Source organism: Carassius auratus, chromosome 21 (assembly GCF_003368295.1).
Source record: "Carassius auratus strain Wakin chromosome 21, ASM336829v1, whole genome shotgun sequence".
NCBI lineage: Eukaryota > Metazoa > Chordata > Actinopteri > Cypriniformes > Cyprinidae > Carassius > Carassius auratus.
Window position 1 is genome coordinate 20,269,781 of NC_039263.1, and position 26,070 is coordinate 20,295,850.

The 26,070-nt window shown below is 34.9% G+C and overlaps 2 protein-coding genes across 2 annotated transcripts in view; both read left to right on the forward strand.

Moving 5' to 3' along the window:
* Positions 1-2,490, forward strand: LOC113038879 (endothelial cell-specific molecule 1-like). Its single transcript, XM_026196642.1, has 3 exons — positions 1-517; positions 1,506-1,649; positions 1,798-2,490. The coding sequence occupies exons 1-3, from the start codon at positions 211-213 to the stop codon at positions 1,878-1,880; spliced, it is 534 nt and encodes a 177-aa protein (XP_026052427.1). The 5' UTR covers positions 1-210; the 3' UTR covers positions 1,881-2,490.
* Positions 2,491-19,573: 17,083 nt separating this feature from the next.
* LOC113038880 (rho GTPase-activating protein 24-like) overlaps positions 19,574-26,070 on the forward strand; it is a 107,363-nt gene continuing 100,866 nt past the window's right edge. The window contains exon 1 of the mRNA XM_026196643.1: positions 19,574-20,034. The gene's annotated coding sequence lies outside the window, so the exon portion shown is untranslated. The remainder of the gene's footprint in view (positions 20,035-26,070) is intronic.

The following is a 26,070-nucleotide window of genomic DNA, read 5'->3' on the forward strand; positions in this document are numbered from 1 at the left end:
ATTTCTAAAACAGGGAAGGGGGAGGCTGGCAAATAGACAACAACACCGGATTGAGGAAACTGACGAGGGCATACTATGTGCAAAACAAACTTGTTTAAAGCTGACAGTCATGCAGCCCGAGCCATTTGATTCACTGTAGAGGACAGCTCCTCCCCAGCGCACTAGACCCGAGGACAGCATCCAGCGTGGTGTTCGCTAGCACTTCAAGACATGCGTCTGTACGCGATCCCGGTGTTGCTGCTGATGGTGCTCGGAGACGCTGACGCGTGGGGTCCCAATGGTAAATACGCCGTCAGCTGCCCGGATAAATGCAACCCCGCGCGGTGCGGCTCGACGCAGCGCTGCAGGCGCACGGTGCAGGATGACTGCGGATGCTGCCAGCTCTGCGCCGCGGGACGGGGAGAGCACTGCTACCGCACCGTGTCCGGGATGCACGGCGTCAAGTGCGGACCGGGACTCTTCTGCGACTTCTACAAGGATGAAGATGATTATGGAGATGAATATGGCATCTGCAAAGGTACGGGCTGATGTGTGCACCTGCTCAGGCAGAGGGGATTGTGAGGGGATTGGCGTTCAACGGATTCATTGATTTTGCAACCAGTTATATCTTAATTATAGACTGCAACTTTCAGAGCAAAATATCATTTAAAATACTTAAACCAATTAAAAATAATTACATAGATTTTTTTTCTGTATAGGCCTATTACTTACTTTCTTTACTTCCTTACCAAAAAGACGAATTGCTGTATTTCTTTATTTTTTTTCTTTATATTTGCACTATTTATTAATTCTATACGCGAGGATTTAAAAACGTAAAAAAAGTATAAATGAATTTCTAATTTAATCTTGATTTAAAAAATAATATCTTTAGAAAAATGTATAATATTTAAGAAATTAAAAGTATTGCTAAGTTTAAGACCTGTAACGTTATGTATCTTGAAAATCAAACCTTTAATATTGTCCCCTATCATCAGTGCAGCCTTCATAAATTATAAAAACCATAAAGATAAAATTCAAAGCGAGTTGTGTACAGGAGAATGTGTATGCAAAATAAATAAAACAATTAATATTTTATATTTATGATGCCCTTATACAAATTAAATATCCTACAGATTTCAAATTAGATAAAAAAAAAAAAAAGTAAAACAAAGTGACAATCAACATCACAAGAGAAATGTGAAAAGAAAAAAAACAATATATATAGAAATGAGGGCCCCTAAATTATTACTTAAAGTATTATGTAAAAACAATGTGAGTTGGTGAAAGAACACTCATTGTGTTGTATTGGTAAAACACACTCCTTCCACATCAATTACTCACACTCAGCCTTTAAATTGAGTCTTACCCTGAGTCTTAGCCATCAGTGAGCCTTCTGATCCTTTTACACAAACACTGGATCAGCAAAAGAAGTACATATATTCAAAAAGAGTCTTTGTTAATGACAAGTGGTACGGATCCTGTAATGGTTAAATCAGCTCTAACATGTTTGTGTTTTCTCTTGTCAGACTGCATGTACGGAACATATGGCATGGAATGTCGGAAAACCTGCAACTGTAAAGCAGGTGGATTGTGTGACAGGGAAACGGGCGCTTGTCTCTCCTTTAAATTCTTGGCTAAAATGGCCATGCTGAAATCTCATTCAAGTGAAGGTGAGTTTACAGTTTATTAAAGCACATCAAATATATTTTTTTGAATGTAAAAAATGTTAAAAATATATTTAAAACTTTTCGTTTGATATAAAGTGACATTATTTAGGATATTAATTTTATTTCATTTTTTATTCTCATTGTATGACAGGTAATGACGTGGGCTCAGGCGACGGAAACACTGAAACCAGCAGCAATCGTTCGTCCGCTCGCAATTTTCTCACCCCTCGCTGACAGCAACTCTCTATCTTCAGTTTAGTCAGTGTACATGTAGCATTATAAATTAAAGGACCAAATGGATCTATTTTAATATGTTTAAAAGAGTCAAAGAAAAAGATGTGCATTTTATTCTGTATATTTTACAGATGTGTATGCCAGTTATGTCTTTATTCCAAAGCATGTCTACATGAATCACATGCACATAAATAAACATGCAGATAAATATAGCAGATTTCATATCAGGGCTCATTATGCTGAAACTTAGATGTCAACACTGAATGAACACCTACAGTACAAACACTTTTACATTATGAATGCATTACAATCAAATCGTATTTAATGAGATGCATATTCAAATACCAGACTCAATTCCAATTCTGATGAGCATTAGTGTCGAAGTTCAGTGATATGACATCTGTAATGCTAAACAGTGATGTCTTTCATGTGTGTGGTATATTAAGGCCAAGGAGATTATTATAAAGTATGTACTGTATATCCTTCTAATCTGTGTGTAAATTATTATCTGTATCTTTGCTTTCAAACCCTGTTGAAAGAGATAATATGAATTTTTACTGCTTTATGTATGAGATTTAAATTAAAACTATGTAATTCAATGAGGACAAAATCCAGTCTCTTGTTGTTTTGCCTTTTTAAGTTTTTGAGTTTTTAATTACAAGTTCTGTTTTAAACAATATTCAAGTTAACTGAGATCTGTTTTTACAGTAACTTCAAGATATAGGAGAAACAACGAGGCAAAATCAGAGAATATTTATTTGAAAGACAGTATATCTTTATATATTTTTAATTTAGTATTCGAGTATAATGAAGCATGATTACACATTATTCTTGAGATTAATAATATTGTTTTATATATTTTTAAATGCATTTAAATATATCTTTCTATTTTACAGTTTTTCTCAGTTATTTTGGTACATTTCTCGAATCAACCTTGAGATTTGCAAAAAAGTAAGAGCATTTCTCAAAACAACTTGTACAAATAGCAGAACACAATGGATTACCTGCAAGCCAATCTCTTGCTCAAAATCCTCAGTTAATCTCTCAAAAATAAATATCTGTGTCAATGAACATGTCAGTGTCATCAGAATGACAAGTCCTTGTGTCATAGTTTATGGATAAGACAGTCAAATCGTTTAGTCATGTTGTCAATATAACTGATGTATGTTCTGATGTAAACTACTGTATTGAGCAGTATGCCATATGCTTATGTATGCCATATATCCATTTCAAAAGTATACATTTACACATTACTGTATGTGGGATATTGATTACAGTTTTTCTCAGTCGCTTTGGTACATTTCTTGAATCAAACTCACAATTTGCAAAACATAAAGTGCATTTCTCAAAACAACCCGTACAAATAGCAAATCACCATGAATTACCTGCAAAAGCCAGTCTCCTGCTCAAAATCCTTAGTTCATCTCTCAAAAGTAAATAGCTGTGTCAATGAACATATCAGTGCCATCAGAATGACAAGTCCTTGTGTCATAGTGTACGGATAAGACAGTCAAATTGCTTAGTCATGTTGTCAATATAACAGTTTACTCTGGAGGGATGATCTGATGTAAACCTCTGTATTGAACAAAATGCCATATGCTTATGTATGCCATATAATAATATAATAAATATGCCATATCCATTTCAAACGTACACATTTACACATTACTGTATGTGGGATATTGACTGAAAGAGACTAGAATTCCCAGTTACACTTTTACAAAGTCTGACCAAAAAAAAAAAAACCTTTACAATGTCATTGTGATATAGAAAAGGAAAAAACAAATATGGACACAAATATGAAAATAAGTCAATTTTCAGAATGTGTAACTCTTGTGTTGTCCTCTATCTATACAGTATAAGCATTTCAACTGAAGATTCATGAGATGAACCTTTGAGCTGTTTCAGAGAAAGGGTTTATCATTGGTTTATCATCTACATTCTCTTCATAAGTCAAGATTCACTTGGACAATTCATGCCAAATGTACAAAAAGTCTAATAATAATGTGTAAAAATAAATATAAAAAGTGTGCTAGGCAGTTTTTGACAACTAGATTAACCATTTTGCATTTAATGACTTATATGATGAACTAAAGACTAGATGTTTTGAAGGGTAAGACTGTTGCACAGAAAACTATGCAATACGTTTTGAGCGACATGACATGAGCAACTGATAATGTAGGAAACTGCCGATAAACATGCATAATCAATTGCATGAATGTACAAAAGCAATCGCAACTTGTTCAAAAGAATGAGAAACTGGTTTTATGATGTGTATAAATGACTAGATGATGTGGAGGTTGTACAAGTAGTTTTGAGAATTTCATTTCTGTTTTGAAAAATGCACCAAAGTGACTGAGAAAAACTGTAAAAGAGACAGGATAGAATTCCCAGTTACACTTTTACTAGTGGTCTGACCCAAAAAAACAAACAAATAATAAATAAATAAATAAATAAATCCTTTACAATGTTTTTGTAATATAGAAAAGGAAAAGGAAATATGGGCACAAAAATGTAAATAAGTCAATTTTTAGAATTTGTAACTCTTGTGTTGTCCTTTGTCTATACAGTATAAGCTTTCCTACTGAAGATTCATGAGATGAACCTTTGAGCTATTTCAGAGAAAGGGTTTATCATTGGTTTATCATCTACATTCTCTTCATAAGTCAAGATTCACTTGGACAATTCATGCCAAATGTACAAAAAGTCTAATAATAATGTGTAAAAATAAATATAAAAAGTGTGCTAGGCAGTTTTTGACAACTAGATTAACCATTTTGCATTTAATGACTTATATGATGAACTAAAGACTAGATGTTTTGAAGGGTAAGACTGTTGCACAGAAAACTATGCAATACGTTTTGAGCGACATGACATGAGCAACTGATAATGTAGGAAACTGCCGATAAACATGCATAATCAATTGCATGAATGTACAAAAGCAATCGCAACTTGTTCAAAAGAATGAGAAACTGGTTTTATGATGTGTATAAATGACTAGATGATGTGGAGGTTGTACAAGTAGTTTTGAGAATTTCATTTCTGTTTTGAAAAATGCACCAAAGTGACTGAGAAAAACTGTAAAAGAGACAGGATAGAATTCCCAGTTACACTTTTACTAGTGGTCTGACCCAAAAAAACAAACAAATAATAAATAAATAAATAAATAAATCCTTTACAATGTTTTTGTAATATAGAAAAGGAAAAGGAAATATGGGCACAAAAATGAAAATAAGTCAATTTTTAGAATGTGTAACTCTTGTGTTGTCCTTTGTCTATACAGTATAAGCTTTCCTACTGAAGATTCATGAGATGAACCTTTGAGCTGTTTCAGAGAAATGGTTTATCACTGGTTTATCATCTACATTCTCTTCATTAGTCAAGATTCACTTGCACGATTCGTGCCAAATTGACAAAAAGTCTAATGATAATGTGTAAAAATTTAAATAAAAAGTGTGCTTGGCAGTTTGTGACAACTAGATTTACCTTTTAGCATTTAATGACTTATACGATGAACTAAAGACTAGATGTTTTGAAGGGTAAGACTACTGCACACAAAACTATATAATACATTTTGAGCGACATGACATTGACAACTGATAATGTAGGACTGCAGATAAATGTGCGTAATCGATTGCATGAATGTACAAAAGCATTCACAACTTATTCAAAAGAATGAGAAACTGGTTTTTTGATGTGTATAAATGACTATATGATGTGAGAATTGAACAGGTAGTTTTGAGAATTTCAATATTGATCTGAGAAATGTACCAAAGTGACTGACAAAAACTGTAAAAGTTAATCCATATATATATATATATATATATATAGTTAGCTTAAAATGAATTAAATTGCCTAAAGTGTCCTAATGTAACCAACATCCAAAACCAGTGCAGCACTAGAGGTTTCTGAATGAAAACACCCTGTCCTTCAACACGAGGTCTGAAAATAGCTGCGTGGACTATTAATAACCGTCAGATCCCTCACCTCGCCGAGGTCTCGTATGAGGCTGTTTCCCAGCATCCCACTTGTTTATTTCCTGTGTTTCCTGACACCTGTGGAAAGGGTCTTACTTCCTGTTGTTGTTGTGTCTGCCTCTGGGACAGGATTCAAACACGGCTGGAATTTGTCAACTGACACACGTCACCGCGGGACAGGACGGGAAAAGAGGAATGTCTCGCTTCCGTCTCCGCAGCAGGTTAGCAAAATACCTTCCCTGTGGTCAACTTCACATCACTGAAACACAAACACGTTCATTGACACATTTCTGTATGAACCCAACTGCAGTTTGGTGGCCGTTCGATTACAAACATGACAAAGAGTTCAAAAATACTTATTCCACAATTAAGCTGACTGCTTTCAAAATGTATATCAATAAGAAATGTTTCTTGCGCGTCAGATCAGCATATATGAATGATTTCTGAAGGATCATGTGACACTGAAGACTGGAGGAACGATGCTGGAAATTCAGCTTCGAATCACAAGAATAAATGTCATTTTAAAATATATTAAAATAGAAAACAGTAATGTTAAACTGTAGTAATATTTCACAATATTCCATTGTTTTTACAGTATTTGTAATCAAATAAATGCAGCCTTGATGAGAATACAAAACTTAGACTCTAAAACCAAATTCTCTGACATAGTTTAAATGTGTACATTTGGTCATATCCATCCATTTCCAAGTAATTTCCATCTAGGTTTTATGGTCAAACAAGTCTTATTTTTAGAGACCCATTCAGGAGCTTTTCTTGAGGGTTTTCCTTCTTTTCATGCATTGTTTCCTCAACAGGCACAGCTATTCTTTCCTCTATTAGCCAATGAGCTTTAGACACCTTTGACTTCATGGCAAGGACTTTAAATCTTACACACACACACACACACACACACACACAATATATAAAATTAATAAACAGTATTTGCTCCTTGCATCTTTAACTATCAAGATTTAAAGTAGATCTATCAAAGCAAAACCAAGATATTCAATAAAATATCAGACTGATTATATATCACTTTTAAACAATATTCTTATATAAAAACATAATTTACTGAAGTATATTCAAATAAAAGTATCTGTCATACCATTAAATGCTGTGTAATGCTTTTGAAGGAAGTCTCTTATGCTCATGCATTTATTTGACCAGAAATGCAGTAAAATCTGTAATATTTTCAAATATTATAACAATTTAAAATAACCATTTTCTATTTGAATATGTTTTGAAATGTAATTTATATCTGTGATGCAAAGCTGAATTATTAGCATCATTACTCCAGTCTTCAGTCTCACATGATCCTTCAGAAATCATTCTAATATACTGATTTGCTGACTTGAAACATTTTATTATTATTATTATTATTATTATTATTATTATTATTATTATTATTATTATTATTATTATTATTATTATTATTAATATTAATATTAATATTAATATTAATATTATTATCAGTGTTATAGCTGTGTTGCTCAATACTTTTGTGGAAATTGTGACATTTCTTTCAGGTTTATTTGATGAATAGTAAGTTTAAAAATATATATATTTTATAACATTATACTGTAAATGATTTTAACACAATGTTTTGCTCAATTTAATGTGTCCTGGCTGAATAAAAGTGTTCAAAAAACATAGTTATCCCATTTTACATTCAGCAATAATTTTGTAATTATTTTTATTGCTAAAATAATATTGTTTCAATCAAAATAACCTTTATTAATTTGTTTAACAAAAAGAGTTGATTCTATTTCTTATGATTTGAAGTGTAATAGCAGAGATTATACAATTTCAAATAAAATAGCAGAAAAGTAAAAAATAAATATATAAAGGCAACCTTGGCTGAAGTTGTAATTCATTGCACTTTATCTGTCGACTTTAACAAAAAATAGATAGATAGATAGATAGATAGATAGATAGATAGACAGATAGACAGATAGATAGATAGATAGATAGATAGATAGATAGATAGATAGATAGATAGATAGATAGATAGATAGATAGATAGATAGATAGATAGATAGATAGATAGATAGATAATACATCACGTACAGTACTTGCCAGTACAAAGATAACTGAGTTCACTGACACTTAATAATAATTACTTCTCATTATACTCCTCCTAATGTGAGTGGCCATGACCCTGTCAAGACCCAGAGGCTGCTGACGGAGAGACAGACAACAAGAGAGCAGGTTGAAGAGGTCTCTGATAACACAGTTCTGCTCCATGCTTCTCTCAGGCACGAATGCAGCGGTTCAGCATTCCCCTGAGAACTGAGGAGCAGGACTCCCGCGGCCAAACAAAGGCCTTGTTCGGAAAAACAGGAAGGAGTTGGTGAGAAATATTCTTTATCTGACTCCCCGAACACGTCAACATCGCCCTTCAGAAACAAAGGTGTACAGAGCACCTTGTAAATACGCCTGATTTACGGCAACTGAGCGTGTTGATATTTGGACGGCAACAGGTTGTTTATTAGCCTGCGTGAAGTGTATAACGGCAGCCTCAACAAGTGTTAGGCCACGACCTTCACAGAAATGAATCGACGTCTGGGTCGTCCACTTCTGCAACAATGAATCGGATATCTAAATTTAGGAATAAATACGTAGACGAGAAATTGATTAGATGTTTGGCATTCCACAGGTCTACAGAGTCGTGAAAACACCCTGATTATGTCTTGAAGTGGCTTTGAAGCTGACAGCCGCGTTACGATTGAACACTTTGTGGAGACTTTTTGAAGATTTTGAAGGCGTTTAGAGTCACAATGTGGTCAGTTCACACTTGAATGACCTTTAAACCATTTCCCACAATCCTCTGGTGTCTCCTTATAACCTGTTAGGACTGATGGGCAGTGTTGGGGAAAGTTACTTTTAAAAGTAATGCATTACAATATTGCGTTACTCCCCAAAAAAGTAACTAATTACGTTACTTAGTTACTTTTTATGGAAAGTAATGCATTACGTTACTTTTTAAATATGAGCAGGGCTTGATTGTTTTTAATATAAGAAGTTCTATTTATAGCAAATGTAAAAGCCCTTTCACACCAAAAAGTGTAAAGAATAAACCTCAGGCTGAAGGAAAAGTAAATTCACGTCTGTACAGTAGCACACAGGAGAAGAAGATTCAACACTCTTCAGCAATAAAAAAACAATGAAGCACAATTGTTAGTTTATCTAAAGTCATTTTTGCTTATTAGTATGGTTGAACTGGATCATCAAAGGACAGCAGCAAAGTTAATAAAATGGGATTAGATACATTTGTGTTATTTAACATTTAATTATTGCAGGTTTGTGTCATATTTTAAGTTTGTATTTCACTGTTTTAATTCATTTTGATGAATACTAACTCTAAATTCTTTTGTGAGTAGGATGAATTAATACACATTCACATTTAGTCTAGAACTACATCATGTTCACACAGTGCACACAACGCCTCTGTACTTCTGATTTCTCTCAGTATGGGGACTGGAGACTTGTCAGTCAATAAATGGAAAAACAAAGAAACTGGCGTTACTTTATTGAAAAAGTAACTCAGATATTTTCTTGTAAATTAAAAAGTAATGCGTTACTTAACTAGTTACTTGAAAAAAGTAATCTGATTACGTAACTCGAGTTACTTGTAATGCGTTACCCCCAACACTGGGTGCTTCTGACTATACATTGAGTGCGGGTGTTTTATAAAACTGTATTTCTGAAGGAAACTGACTGTCTTCAGAAAAAATGGATGTCATTTTAATTTAATCCTGCATGTAATGTCTGATAAAGCAGTTATTGAGCGGCGCGCTCCTGCTGTGTGTACAGCAAAAACCTAAAAGATCAGTCTATATGATGCTCTTATATGATACATATGATACTTTTTCTTTCAAATGTCTGCCATTCTGCCACATAAAAGCAGCAAATATTGATGTTTCCTATGCAAGGCTGTTCATCACGTAGTTCTTGTTTTTATAAAAGACACGCGCTTCTTATCACTGTTTGGGCAGAACTACACATCCCATCACAGAGTAACGTAGATGTCAGTGTTGTTCTTGTTTTAGCATGGGGTGTGTGAGGGAGCGATAGATGAGCGTGTGAGCTGTTGTTCTCACCAGTGACTCTTATCTGTACGGAAAGAAAACAAAATCATTTCACAAACAAGATGAAACACACAAACAGCTCATTATGTCTGAGGAAACAGTTCACAATTATATCAGATGCATGCACTTTATGCCATCTAAAACTACTTTAAACAGTGTTTTGCTTATTCTTTTATTATTTTAATCATAAAACAAGCAGCTTTTATGAGATTATATAAAAACTTCTACTTAAAATAAAAATAAAAATTGTATCAGAGCAAGATGGGGATTAAAAACAATTGAAAACATAAGAAATGGAAGCAATTTGCAAGACCTAATATATACAGTTTCTTCTAAATGTTAACTTAAAATCTTGATAAAATGGACTCCATTGGCCTTTATATAAACAGTCAGGTAGTACTACAGAAAAAGAGAAAAACTACAATTACACACTTCTAATGTATGCCCTGTATTATAATAATATAATTATTAATTAGTTTAATTATTACAGCTACAGTCTATCAAATATGTTAGTTTATCTTCACTCTCACTCACACAACTATTTTATGAGGTGTAGGCCTACAAGAGGAACATACCATACAAAACGTTGAGCTCTTTGATGAAAATAACTCAATTTATTTGAAACTTTCATAATTCCATCATGTATTTAATGTCATAATTTAAAGTATTTATGCTGAACAAACAATATTCATTAAAATAATAAGAATAATATGATAATAATATAATAAATAATAAAAATAAAACTGTTGTACATCATGTGGACAGATGTGCTTAGAAAGTGAATCGTTTAAAGAATCATTTCACTTCTCGTCACTGGGGGGCACTAATCTCCAAGAAATGTGTTTTATAATTTCATCCCTCACTTTAATAATTTCCCTACAGAGTTCAGACAAACATTAAGCCTACGAAACCAACATGATTTATTTGTTTAATGTTCTAGAGGGAGAATTAAAGAAATCGGGTGAAGTTTATTTAATAAATGATTAGGAAGCCTGGCATAACTAATTATAAAAATGTTTTGGCAATGTAATTGACAATTTCATATTGCAGCTCTGTTTTTGTTTGTTGTAACTATGTAAAGTCATTGCACAGTTTATGAAACTGTTGAAGCAATATGTTACATGTATGGAAAAAAGTGTTTGTCTCTTTTATTTTGAAATTGTCTTGAAATTTTCATGTTAACACCTGTCTGTTTGTTATGATGCCCAGGTGGAAGATGCAGACTTTTTTCTGTGCATTTTCTGCACATATTTTAATTGGGGAGGAAATCTGCTAAACAAAAACTGCTGCTAAGTTGTTTTTAATTAACTATGCTTTTGAGACGCTCAAAACAAGGGCATCCTAAAATCGACAGAGTGTGATGACCCGTGACAGCACCTGTCAGTACGAGCAAACCCCTCGACTTTGATACTTAAATCCCACGCTTGTCCCAACATGTCTGGCCTGTCAGTGGATCGCTATAAAATGACTCCAGATCCTTTCTTGAGACACCTTAAAAACCCCGTAAATCCTGATCAGTTGAATTATTCATTAGAAATTAACTCTAAACTTTGATGTTAGAGCCCCTTATGCCAACCCAGGCTCAATTCTTATACCTGTAGCCTGGAAATAAATGTGAAAAACTTATTTCAACTGATTGCAGTCACATGGAGATTTCATATTGTTTGTGAAGAAGTCCTATAAGTAATTAGTCTGGAAGTCGCATATGGCCTAATAATATTAAAAGTAAAAAAAAAAAAAAAAAAAAAAAAAAAAAAAAAAGAGTTACTTCAACTCATCTAAAGATCCAAATGAATCTGAAAAGTTCTCCATGCAGAACCTGTACTACTTGCCATTGGAAATGTCAGAGATAATAAAAGTCAACTAAAAGCCACTTTACATTACAGAAGGTATTTGGTCCCTATTTAAGGACCGGAATATCATAGCATGGGGCTCTTCAACTTGGGTTAGATACCAACCATCTAGAAAACATCCATAACGCCTTAGCAATTGCTTCTGCTGGGTTTAATTCAGACCTAAATTCGTAGTGAGATCTAGATCCAAAACCGACTTGGAGCCAAAACTAGATCTAAATCAGAACAAGATTCAAATCCAAATTCAACTAGTTAATTCTTTGATATTGTTTTAGGGTGAGAAACCCTCAAGGTTCTATGTTGGGACCTTTTATTTTATCTTTTAAACTTAAAAGCTATGTTAAATTAAAAAACATATTTTATGTTTTTTTTTAAATGAAATATTACCAAACCTATCTTCTATTATATGTGTCAGGGCATTAGAGAGCTCATGAACTGTGGAATGTGTCAACACTGAAACTATCACCACACAAGCAGATTCCTCTCGACTCCCAGCTTGGGTAAACATGGAGGTTCATCTCGCAGGGACAAACATCTCTCAGGAGTTCCGTTCTCATCAGTCTTTTCTCTAGTCTTCCCCAGAACAATTTATAAGGGTCTGCTGTGACCCCTGACCTGACCTGACTTCAACTCTGTGTGAGTCAGTAACCATCCCATTGCAATGACACTAAGGTTACTACCCTGGGGCTCAGAGTCTGTGAGAAATGGAGGACAAATCTTCAGACATACACACACATAGAGGAAAACATTTGCGAATGGGAATAGCTCAATTGTGGTCCTTCCTACAAAAAAATTTATAAATAAAATTCTGTTAAGAATTTTCGGGTTTCAGGCCCCATCATATCTTAGAAACTGCACTTGTCAAAGTTACAAATTACTTACTTCTTGCGTCAGACCAAGGCTGCATCTCATTGCTAGTTTTACTTGATCTTAGTGCTGCATTCGACACCACAGATCATGACATACTCATAGACTGATTACAAACTATACGGGTATTCAAGGGCAGGCTTTAAGATGGTTTAGATCCTACCTTCCCGCTATCACTTTGTCTATTCAAACAGGGAATCATCTCAATTACATTAAATCCAGTAATCTATGTAGTCCCACAAGGATCTATCGTAGGCCCTCTGCTATTTTCAGTATACATGTTGCCCCTTGGTATTATCATTGGAAAATAAGGAATTTATTTCCATTGTTATGCTGATGATACTCAACTATGTATTTCAACAAGACCAGATGAAACTTCTAACAAAACTCTAAACTACTTCCTAATTTGGGTGTTATATTAGACAGAAACTTGTCTTTTGAAAGTGACATTTCTATGGATTGCAGAAAGGTTAGTTTGTGCATTCATGACCTTTAGACTAGACTATTGTAATGCACTGCTAGGTGTTTTTTCTACAACTTCAATAAACAAGCTACAGGTAGTCCAGATAGCAGCTGCTAGTGCCCTTACCAGGTCAAGAAAATATGATCATTACCCCAATTTTGCATTCTCTGCACTGGCTACCTATTAAGTTTCATATCAGTAACAAAATATTACTAACTTTTAAGGCCCTAAATAGTTTAGCTCCTGCATACCTAACTAGTCTTCTATTCTTCTAGTCTTCTATTCCTAACTAGTCCCGCTCCCTATGGTCACAAAACTCTGGACTTTTGGTAGTACCTGGGATAGCAAAGTCCACTAAAGGAGGTAGAGCTTTTTCACATTTGGCTCCCAAAATCTGGAATAGCCTTCCTGATAATGTGCGGGGTTCAGAAACACTACTTCTTTTTAAATCTAGATTAAAGACACATCTCTTTAGCTAAGCATTCAGATACCGTATCTCATAACCTTGTACTCAGTCACATCTGATTACAGGTACATTTTCATTATTTTGCTTGGGTTGAACACATAATTTTTTGCTTTGTTGGAACAGCAGCTACACAATTTTTTTCTCTATTACCTTCTCTGTTTCTTCCACAGGATTGGCATCCCATGGTATCTAGGAATTGCACAAGCTTCAGTCTGGATCCAGCCTTACAAAGACCTGATATGACCAAACACCTGAGATGATGTCAACCCCCCAGAGGACCTCAGATGATGCCAACTCTCAGACAACATACAAAACTACATCATTTTGCTATAATGGACATCAACTTGAGATAAGCAACTCATAAGCTATTACTAAATATAATGTATAATCTTAAATTTTCTGTTAAGCTGCTTTGAAAAGTTTAGCATCGTGTAAAGCTCTACACAAATTAACTTGAATTGAATTGAAAACTTGAATTAAATAGCGACATGATTTGAGGTGTTTACAGCTGGTGGAACATACAGTATGCTTATGGATGTACGTCAGAAAGTCAACAAGGTCTCATATTTGTCATTATATTAGGAAAAACTCTTTTTCACGTTACCTGGAAAAATCATACACTCAGATTTGGACATCATGGCCTCTGATCTGGAGCTTTTCACTGTAAAATGAGGTGCCGAAATGTCTGTGTATACAAAAGTTAAGAATTTCATAAATAATTTCATAAATAATTTCAAAATAACAGTTTTAATTGGAATAAAGGAATGAAAGATTTAATTAATTCAAAGAAATTCAACACAGTTATAACAGGGATTTCAGTACCCACATACATTTTTGCTAACAAGCAATTAAATCTATTGAACTAATTATGCTTATTTATTTACTGGTATACAGAATACTGTTAAATACTGCCACAATATATTTTAATTTCTAATATATATATATATATTTAAATTATTCTAAGTATTATATTTGTTATATATTTAGGTTACTTATTTGCTTCCTTAATTCAAAGTCAAATGAAATTCAGCAAATTAACTGGAATTTTAAAGGCATGTTTTTAAATTCCAATTTGTGAACAACCCTGCTTACGTCAGCCCAGCTTTTGGTCTTTTATGCCTGACTAGAAGCAGGAAAGCGTCTATTATTTTAGCGTCCAATTACAAAGACACATGCCCTGAACAAACATGCCATGTGTTTGTCTGCCCTCCACCATCCATCCACAAACACAGAAAAGAGATTGAACCTGACCAGCTGTTCTGGACACATTACCCACCTCAAATGAGCCTGGTGGAGTTCTTTGTCTGCAGGGCTGGTTCTTTTTATAGGGCCGGTGTGCTGGATAAATCTACAGCTCTACATTTACAATGGGTAGAGAGACCCATGGGATATCTTTATGAGCACAAAGGGACAACAAACTTATTAATGGCTTGATAGAATCTAAGTTCTTAGCTCACTTATTTGTTGTTAAGATGCTAAATTTTGGTGTGTGTATAAATATATATAGATACAAATATAGTTTGCTTCTCAACAGAACAGATTTGGAGAAATTGAGCATTACATTACTTGCTCATCAATGGAACCTCTGCAGAGAATGGGTGCCATCAGAATAAGAGTTCAATCAGCTGATAAAAACATCACAATAATCCACATGGAATCCACATGACTGTCAGTTAACATCTCGTGTAGCGAAAAGTTGCATGTTTGTAATATATACATTTATCATTAAGATAGTTTCAACTTCAAACCATTGCTTCCAGCTTAAGTGGAATATTATGGATTGAGTCCTCTATGCATAATATTGCTTTCTACAATAAAAAAGTATTGTCTGAATCAGGAGAGAAATATGCAAATAGTCAAAAACTGTTTACAAGTGAATGCAGTCTAAAACAGTTCTAAACAAAAACGCTTTAATGACAGACTTGTTTTTTTACAAACACATAACTTCTTCACAAGACATCAACTGATGATGGTGTGGATTATTGTGATGTGTTAGACTCTTATTCTGATAGCACTCATTAATTTCAGAGGATCGGAATAAATGGTCAAATTTTTCCTTTGTTTCAATGAATTTTCAACAAACTATTCTTTAAAACTTACTGTTCGCACACTTAAAGAAGAATATTCTTCATAACACTAGAGGGCACTCCAGAGACTTAATGGCAAACTGAGTGGATCTTAATATAGCCAAGAGTCTAATGAGTACAAATGGTGTTCAATAAATAATGAATCTTTGTGCTTCAAACATTCAAACCTTCCATCATGAGTCAGACTTTCCAATGGTCGGTCACCCAGCAACAGTTTGATGATCCCAGTAAGCGCTGTGACCTCTGTCTCTCCTTGTGCATTGTGGGAAATGGAATATCAGCAGCTGTTGCACAGTGGGTGACTTCAGCACTCCATCCAGCATGGCTGGCCAATGTAACCACAGTGATTAATTATGACACAGAGACCTGGAACGTCTTGAGTGAACGGCACACGGTGCCAATGAAATGGGGCAGATCTCCATCTGGATACAGAAAAAGGTTAATATTTTTAATTGCTGCAATCATGATATGGATATTTAAACTTTTATTATACATGAAGGTCAGTGTTGTGTAAATTGACTTGACCAGTAAGTTTTCACAGTATCACACTGCATTAGATTTGAGGCATAAGAACAGAATAAACATCCCCAAAATAATTTCAAGTTGGTCTTAAAAGGGTTAAAGTTAATGTTGTTAGATGTTCATACCCAATGGGCCATTAAGCAGGTCAGAGTGATAATTGCAACCAAATGTTTGAGGTAGAGTATTTGCAAAGGATACATTTATCAAACCCACAAGTGAATGTTTAGTTATTTTTATGTTCTACTTTTTCCAGATGGCTAAATCTTTAATATGCTGTTTTTTTCTGTTAAAGAAGCACACAGATCCAGTCTTATTTAAACAACATTCATTAAAAATGTAAATTAATAGGAAGTTTGCATCACTACAGAAAGACTGTAGGCTACAAGGTTTCATTTATTTTCAAATGCCTGGTATGAGTCTGATTTAATATAGATCCAGATCCCAGTTCAAATAAAAATCCACATTCAAATCTAGAGATCCCAGATCCAGACCCAAAACCAGTTCCAAAACTCTGTTCAGATTCAAATCCACGTTCAAATTTACACCAAGATCCAGATTAAAAAGACATTTTAATATCCATATCTAAATCAACATCTTGATCCAGATCCAAAGTTATATTTAAATGCCTGGAATGAGTCTGATTTCATTCAGATCTAAATCCAAATTCAAATGCATATCCACATTTAAATCTAGATCCAGTTCTATACTTAAAACATGATACAAATCTGAGTTTAGATCCAAATTCAGATTCAAATCCACATTTAAATATGCACCCAGATCCAGATTCAGATCCAAAGTCCGATTCAAATCCACATTTAAAGCTACACCTTGTTCCAGACCCAAAGCTATATTCAAAGCCCTGGAAAGAGTCAGATTTCATTCAGATCCAAATTCAAATACATGTCCACATTTAAATCTACACCCAGATCCAGACCCTCAGAAAGATCCAAATCTGTTTTCAGATCCAAATTCAGATTCAAATAAACTTCTAAATCTAACCCAGATCAAAGTAAAAAACCTGATCCAAAATTACATTCAGATCCAGATTCAAACCCACATTTAAATCTAGACCCAGATCTATATCCCAAACTATATTCAGTTTCAAATTTAGATCCAGAATAAAATCCCAAATCAGATCCCATTAGATCCAAATTTAGACCTGGATTACATTCACCCAGTATGTTCCATAAAAAGAACTGATCATCAGTGCTGTACATAAAGATATGTGATATACAAATGAAAGCATATTCAAAGGCCTGCCCTACAACACATGGAAATGTTTCAATGCCTATTCTTACAGTATGCAAGTCCTGTGTAAAGACGATGGGCTGAGTGACCGTTTTATACACTTATACGGTGGCAGCCATCAGTCTCAAACCTATAAAAAAATCAATAATTCACACCAGCAGTAATAAAGTCTACAACAGCCATCAAACCCTCCCTCTCTCTCCTCCTGCCTGACTATCCACTTGAAACTGTACAGCAATCTTGTCAAAAGGAACAAAGAGAAAACACTACAACCATCTCAAGCAATAGAAAAACATCCTGTCCTTATCAACAAAAGCCTTTCAAAGTGTTCCCTTTTACACTCTTTCAATGTACAGAAGATTAATCAAAAGAATCAGACAAGAGCATCCCCAAATCTTCAATTTGAAGTTGACCACATCATATCATATCAAGTTAAGTCAAGTCACTTTTATTGTCACATATAATTTCACTCTCATGTTTACGCCAATCTTAATGCACACCCTCTGTCCACACTATTTTTGGCCTCTGGGTTTAATTAAAAAATAATCATATTTTTTTACACAACATTACATCTTTTCATTTTCAGCACTGACATTGTTTTCCCACTTTGGATTACAGCAGCACTTATTTTTGCGTACATTTTGTTATCCCCAAAACATTTTAGACTTAAAGCGTTGTGGAGCTCCACCCTGTTGAATTGATATGTTTGATGGTTTGATAAGGAAGTCATGAAAAGCGATGCTCAGGAATCCAGTTGGGTGTCTGATGTTAGACATCTGTTTGAAGTGCCAGTGCCACTATGACAGAAAGATCAAGCCGCAATTCAGCTGGAATACCAAAGATTCTCATTTTTAGTCATAACACTATAGGGACTTTTTCTATAGTTTAATAGAACCAAAGCAATTTAGAGTTTTTTTTTTTTTTTTTAGATTCAGATTCACTCTAAATAAAAGTCTGATTGAGCCAAAAATATTATTTTTAATTGAATGAACTGCATGCATCTTAAAGCATGTACTGTTTGAATGAATGACTGAGTGAATGAATGAATGAATGAATAATACTCTGTTAAAATTTTACCCTCAGTGTTTTTCCTGAACTTTGGTATTATTTTCATGATATATATATACACTCATTTATGTATGTGTATTTATTTCTTTATGTATGTATATGTATATATATATATATATATATACACACACATTTTAGAAGCCAATTTTAGTTAGTTACTTTTATATGTTAGTTAGTATACTTTTATTTACCATTATTATAGTGTTTCTCATTAGATTCCAGACATTATAGACATTACTATAATATAGTACTTATAAAAGATCAATAAAAAATATCAATATCAATATCAATATATATATATATATATATATATATATATATATATATATATATATACTCATTTATGTATGTGTATTTATTTCTTTATGTATATGTGTTTATATATATATTTGTGTTTATATATATATATATATATATATATATATATTTATATATATATATATATATATATATTTATATTTATATTTATATTTATGTATGTATGTATGTATGTGTTTATATATATATATATATATATATATATATATATGTATATATATATATATATATATATATATATATATGTATATATATATGTATATATATATATATATATATATATATATATATATATATATATATATATATATATATATATATATATATATAAATGGTGGGGGGGGGGGGTGTAAAAAATAAAAAGTTTACTGGATTAATTGAATATTTACTTAGAATCCATTTTAAAAAGAACCCTGCAAATCATTTGCAAGCGATGGAGAAAGTCTGAGGCTATGTTTAACCCCTGCGTGAGCTGCTTGTGAACGACTCTGTACTGCAGGTGCGGACATGTCTAAACCAAAAGCGTACGAAAAGACTAAAAATACAATAAAGACCTTTAAGTACAAAAAAAAAAAAAAAAAAAGAAAAGAAAAGAGATTACCGTTTAGTGTTTGGCTGTCAAACGCGTCTGTGAGGGAGGATGTCTGTTACTGCGAGAGTGTGCGCAGTCTGAACCGATCAGGGAGTTTGTGTGTGAGGTGTTCGGATCTCTCCTCCTCTCACGCTTCCTCAAACAGTCTCTCCCTCCCTCCGTGGTCGCAGTGCTCCTGTCCGTGTGTGTATCAGCAAGACTCATGTAGTGTGTGAGGACTGTCTCAAAAGTGTGCACGTTCAGGGGCTGAACTCAAAGCCCCCCGTGGCCGTCTTGAGCGCAAACGGAGCCAGTCGATTTCCCCCAGAGACTCCAATGCAGATGGTGTGAGCAGTGAGGGGAAAAGTTTATGACAGCTCTGCTGTTTTCGGTTCACGGCTGCCCCATGGAGCTTTTTGATTTTTCGGTTGCAGCTATAGACTTTTGACCGGACTGTTTGACTCAGTAATGCACTTGTATTGAACAGAGTCACGTTCGGGATTGAATCTTGGATCACAGTGAATCCTGTACCGGTCTGAGTCACGCTCTGGATTTGTTTAGGGTTTTGGCATTTTTTGTACCCCCACTGCGTTTCTGTGGACGTTCTTTGGATAGCAGTTTTTAAGGTAATAACAGTCTGTTTACAGACAATTGGGTGCTGCTAATGACAAGTTGCTGTGTGCATATTGTTGTGAGACGCGCGTGTTTTGTTCGGCTGTAATGTACAGGTCACCCTGCTCCAGAAAATTTGTCTATGTGTGTATGTGTCAGAATCACAGAAACATATAATTAACTATAATCAGTAAGTATGTGTATGATTCCTTCCCTTTTATTTATGTCTGTCTGTATGTGTTTTTCATTAAATGTCATGCAGCTGTGTGACATAGGCTACTGGACATGTTAACAGTCAATTACCTATATAGGCTACCTTTAAACGAACCTTTCTAATCAGTTCCAAAGACCTCACCGCTGGACAAAGCTAGTTTCATATGTCTACAGCTGTTGTCTACTAGATTTGACAATTTGAAGGAGAAGTGTTAAAAATATATCAGATGTTCTCCTTTTCCATTCAGAAGTCAAGTGTTTCGAATTTTTGGCTTTGTTTGAAACCCTTGTGTGGTGGACCTCCAGAGGTTGAAGTTCTCAGTTTGAAGTACTTTGTCTCAGACATTTCTTCTTATAAATAAAAATAGACTCAAATGGCAGTAAGAGCATAGAGTAATAAACAAACGTGCATAGCAGAGCGTGGACTATTTCAGCTTGGGAGATTTTCATTAAAAAAAAAAAATTGTTTGCAGAATTTTAGTAAATCTGAGCACAGTTTGAGAATGAGATCTCCAATTGAACTCTAAAGGAGACACAAATGAGATTACCTGGGCCCTTTCCCTCTGGAGATAAACCAGGGCATTTAATCCATTTGCTCTTCTTTTATTCCCATATCTACAACAATTAAGATATTAAAGAGCACTTATTTTATGGGCAGAGAAGCAGTTTGTGTACTAATAAACTCTGCTCACGGTGAATTAACTGACAGTTTAAGCAGTTTTGAGGTTTATGTTGAGTTAGAGGAGAGCGGCAGAGGGGGAGAGGTAGATGGAGATGCAGATAGAAACTAATGAAAGGAAGAGGCAGCAATCTGTCAGCTCACTCACACTGTAGGAAATGATATCTGGAAGAGAAGAGACCGTACTGTTTGGCGATAATTCACAAACAGAATGGGTTATGCTGTATTGCTCTGTGTTTTTAAATATTTAATTTGTTATCTAGGAGAAACAGTTAAGATTCTAAAGACGTCTAACAAAGGGTAACATCACATTCAAAACATTCTAGAGGTCCTATCCCTCTTCCAAACTCCTAACCTTATTACCACACGTTATGGTGCTTTAATGTTGATGAAGGAACATTATTTGCCAGTATGGAGAGAGCGACATCACTGTTGCTGTTTAGAGGAATGATCTCCTTTCATTTTCCCCATCAAACCCTCTGTGACCCAACGCTATGATTGTGTTTGTGATGCGGGCATGTCTGTCTCTGTCTCATTCAAGCATTGTGCAGACTGTAAACCATCTCATCTGGTGTTTGGGAGCAGCCAAAGGTTATTCAGATGTTTCTCACACTTAGAAACCAAAATGGTTCTTCTATTGCATCACTTTTGTTTTTTTTCCCTTTTATCCTGTAAACTAAAAATAGGTGTTTCTGTAGCAGTCATGGCAGCAGTAATTTATTAATTGATAAAGATATGATGGAGAAGAGCGTTGTAGTCAATCGAACATTCACCATTTTTAAGAGCCAAGGCTAGTTTAAAATGTCTGCTGCTGGCTACTTAATTAGACAGTTTTAAGAAGGACAAGTTTTAAAATAGCTCAGACCTTCTCCTTTTCCATAAAAGAGTGTTTTTGGGTTTTATCTTTTTTTCGAAACACTTGTTATGGGCAGAGTTTGAAGTTCTCTGTTTTAAAGGGTTCATACGAAGCGATTAAATTTTTTTCCTTTGTCTTTTTAGTGTTACAAGCTCTTGGTGCATAAAGAAGATCTGTAAAGTTGCAAAGACTAAAGTCTCAAATCCAAAGAGATATTCTTTAGCCCCTAAAACGGCTCATACAAACACGCCCCCACGTGTCTACATCACTATGTGGAAATATTTGCGTAATGCCACCGACATGTTCACGCAAAGAAAGGCGGCGTGGTTTCAGTAACACAGTTAGTGTTGAAGCAGTCATGTCAGGGAGATGCTGTGTGTATCTAGGCGAAAGCAAAAGCACTTTATTTGGCCTTGCAAAAAGTAGATGCATTTAGGAATGTATATGATTACTTACAACAGAACAGCAACACATTTTTGGTGAACCAAGGAGAGGAGGTCATTCTGACTTTACTACGACAATCTGGTGTTTGTTTGTTTGTTTTGAAACAAACAAAGTATGTTTGGAAGTATGTTTTGTTATTAGTTTAAGTATTTGTTTCTGAATGTTACGATGCAGAGTTTTGCACATCGTGTGTGTGTGTTTGTGCGTGTGCACATATGTGTGTGTGAGAGAGAGAGCGAGAGAGAGACAGGGTCACACAGTGGAGTCAGCTATCTTTACCGTCCATGGCTCGGGTACTGCAAACACATACGAGCTGTGTCTGTCACTGTGTCTGTCACGCCACTCTGTTCCCCTTTCGGGCTTGAACTGAAGGTAAAACTAAGGACATTATTAACTGTCTTTACATTTATTTTGAATGATGAAGCTTGCAATTATGGATTATGGATACATTTCTGACGAGTGCTTTCATTGTTCGGCCAGTCTCAATGCACTGGGTCTGTTGGCCAATCAGAGCAGACTTTGCTTGTCAGAAAGAGGGACTTTGTAGAAAATGATGCGTTTGAAAGAGGCAGGGCATAGAGAACCTAAAAAAATTAACGGTATTTGAAAAATAATGTGTTTTTTGAACATATAAATAAATGTAAGCATTTATACTGAAATCATTTTCTTTTGGTTGCCCATTCTTATTCATTTATAAAATTCATTTATAAAAATAGATGTGTAATTCATCAATTGATTATGCAGTGATGAGGAACAGCGTTGTTGTCAAGCCCATAATCAGCACTTTTAGGAACCAATGTGCCATAATTTCTTCAAGAAGGCGCTACAGCAGGCAACTATCTTGAATTATTGTCTGCAAAGTTCTAGGTTTGGCAAAAGTTTCTCACCTAGTTGTGAAGGTCTAAGTTGACTAAACAGAACAAACCTCAAACAAAGAGGCAGTTGGGCGGTTCATTGAACTGGAGTCAGTCATTCTGCCAAATTAGAGAAAGGACATAGCCAAAGCCATCCCAATCTGAAGGTGACTGCAATATCATCATCATGATCCTTTAAATTAACAATTGGCTTCCAGAGTTTCTGTTTTTAACAACTGTTTCCCTTATTCATACAACGCCTGTTGACTTACCAACCACTTCTGCTAAAATTTCCCCAAATGAGTCAGACAGTCATATGCCTACATACGTGGATTTGCACAGATGTAAGAAGGATTCCTCAAGAGGAGTATTTTAATAAATCGAGAACCTCATATGTTGCATTACATTAATTAGAACCTGACTTGTGACAAGCACACAGATATACAGTGTGACCTCCAAAACAGACATAAAGTGCCACTTAGGGACTATAAATCTTGTATATCAATACTTAGTGAATATATTTTTTGCTGAAGTACTCATATTGACAAATTGTATTGTCTGTTTTGGAGCTTGATGGTTGAAGTCTCCATCTATTTTCAGTGTATATGAAAGAGTATCCTGGACACGGTTTTAAATCATAAGGGTACAAATTAGGAAATGATGCCAAAATATTTATTTATTTTCAAGTCTCTTATTCTCACTGAGAGTATGTTTAAATAAAAATGATAAACTAAAAATGTAAAAGTTTTCTATTTGCATTTTTGAAAACGTTTTGACAAAGTTGCTAAAACGATCCATTCCTACAAATCTCTGAATATGGCTAAAAATACTGTATTTTGCCTGCCAGGCCAGAAGATGGCGATGCCATTTGGCCGTGTAATATATATGTGTTAAAACGTTTTCACAAATGTGCGTTTTTCTAGTTCAAATCCATGCACATTTGTCGCTTTTTCACTGCATGGTACGGCATGGTACCATTACCAAAACGTGACGTGTAAACTCTGCTGATCACTGATTGGCCAGAGACAATCATCACTTTTTTAAAGGGGGGGGGGGGGTGAAATGCTCGTTTTCACTCAATATCCTGTTAATCTTGAGTACCTATAGAGTAGTACTGCATCCTTCATAACTCCAAAAAGTCTTTAGTTTTATTATATTCATAAGAGAAAGATAGTCTGTACGTGACGTGTGGGCGGAGCTAAAGAATCACGAGTGCGAGTAAGCTTTTGCGTTGAGAGCGTTTGGAAGCTGTGACATTACTGTGAGGAAAAACACATCCGAAACAAACCATGGCTAACAGTCAGATTCAGCGTATATTTATGATCCAGAATCAGATCCAGAGGCTGAAATTTAACAAGAGCAGCATCAGCAACGACGTCTTTATGTGGTATGTACTGAAACTGTATATATTTTTTTTAAGCTGTACATGTGGAAAGTGCAGTTTGATGACAACATCACATGTTGTTTACTTGATGTGTTTATGCGCCAATAGCTAAGTTAACAACACAGAGATATTTGAAGCAGTTTTACTCACCGCATGCGGTTCCAACACACCATTGTGACCCTTTTTCGTTGGGATTGCATTATCCTTAAGAAATAAACGATGTGCAAATCCGGCGTCAAACTGGGTATTGCTTGTAAAACAAGCATCTTCGAAATGCAGGGAACAAACACAAACACTTGCACAACTCCGTTGATGCTCTGTAAAAATAAACTCCATCCACTGGTCCCTTAATGCTGTTTTTTTTTTTTTTTTTGGTAATCTGTGCAGGGTTGTCTTGCCCTGGCAACCAAAAACACACTTTTGTGACATTTCGCGACGCTCTCGCTCTGATCAGTGAATGTCTGTGCTCTCAGTGCTCTGCTATACGGGAGCGCCCTCTTTCGGCAGACGTGCCCTTAGGACCCATATAAGGAAATTCCACTCCATCTAACGTCACACAGAGCCATACTCGGAAAAAACTTTCCGAAACTTGTGACAAACCGGAAGGAGTATTTTTGGAACAGAAATACTCCTTCAAATGTACAACTTAATTTTTGAAACTTTGTCCATGTTTAGCATGGGAATCCAACTCTTTAACAGTGTAAAAAACTCAGTATGCATGAAATAGCATTCCCCCCCCCCCCCCCCTTTAATGAACCAAAAATGGCTGTTTCGTTGTCTGTTAGTGAAGTACAGACATTCCTCTCGTTGACAGCAGAGGAGCAGATCCAGTGAGAGCTTGATGGGTTCGACGAGGAATGAAAAAGTTTTTTAGGAGTCGCGGCAGTAGAGGTGGCACAACAATAACGACATGTGAATAATCCTGCCCACTCTAAAGTGATACTAAACTGCAGTGGAAAATAAACCGAGCCGAACAGTGCCATGCCGTGTCGTGTCGTGCCGTGCCGAGTCATACAGAGTCGAAAAATGCGCCATTTGAAACCTGATATTGAAAGTTTGCAATTCCAGACTTTAAAAAATCTGTTGGTATGTAAATGAATGTATGCATTTATTTGAAAAATGTTAATATTGTAAATTTAGCCATTTCTTCAGTTTTCAGTGTCACATTATTTTTCAGAAATCATAATATTCTAATTTGCTGATCAAGAAACAACATTTTTTTTTCTTATTTTTCCCCCAACTTTTGTAAACACTCTTTACTGTTACTGGCGATCAATTTAATACATCATTGATGAAAAAGGATTTTAAAAAAATAAAATAAAAAACTAAAGAAACAAGAACAACCAAAACTTACTGACCTCAAACATTTGAACTCCTGACACTTTCAAGTTGAAAAGTTAAGATTAAAACTAGGAAGTGGAACCATTTCTACTTTTGCTAATTTTTCTGAAACATCTTACGTTCAAAGGAAACAGAAAGCCCTTATGGCATTTCCAAATGAATTAAGAGAGTATGATATCATAAGAGATTGTTGTTTTGCATTTTCCCTTTTGATCTTTGAAATGACTGTAATGAAACTGTGTAGATGAGTTGAGAACAGAAATAGGAATTGGAACCATT

What these genes read in the sequence shown, in the direction of transcription:
- LOC113038879 (XM_026196642.1), top strand. Translation starts at nt 211, where the DNA reads ATGCGTCTGTACGCGATCCCGGTGTTGCTGCTGATGGTGCTCGGAGAC. An exon ending in TGAATATGGCATCTGCAAAG is followed by an intron (nt 518 to 1,505) that starts GTACGGGCTGAT and finishes TTCTCTTGTCAG; the next exon opens with ACTGCATGTACGGAACATAT. An exon ending in GAAATCTCATTCAAGTGAAG is followed by an intron (nt 1,650 to 1,797) that starts GTGAGTTTACAG and finishes ATTGTATGACAG; the next exon opens with GTAATGACGTGGGCTCAGGC.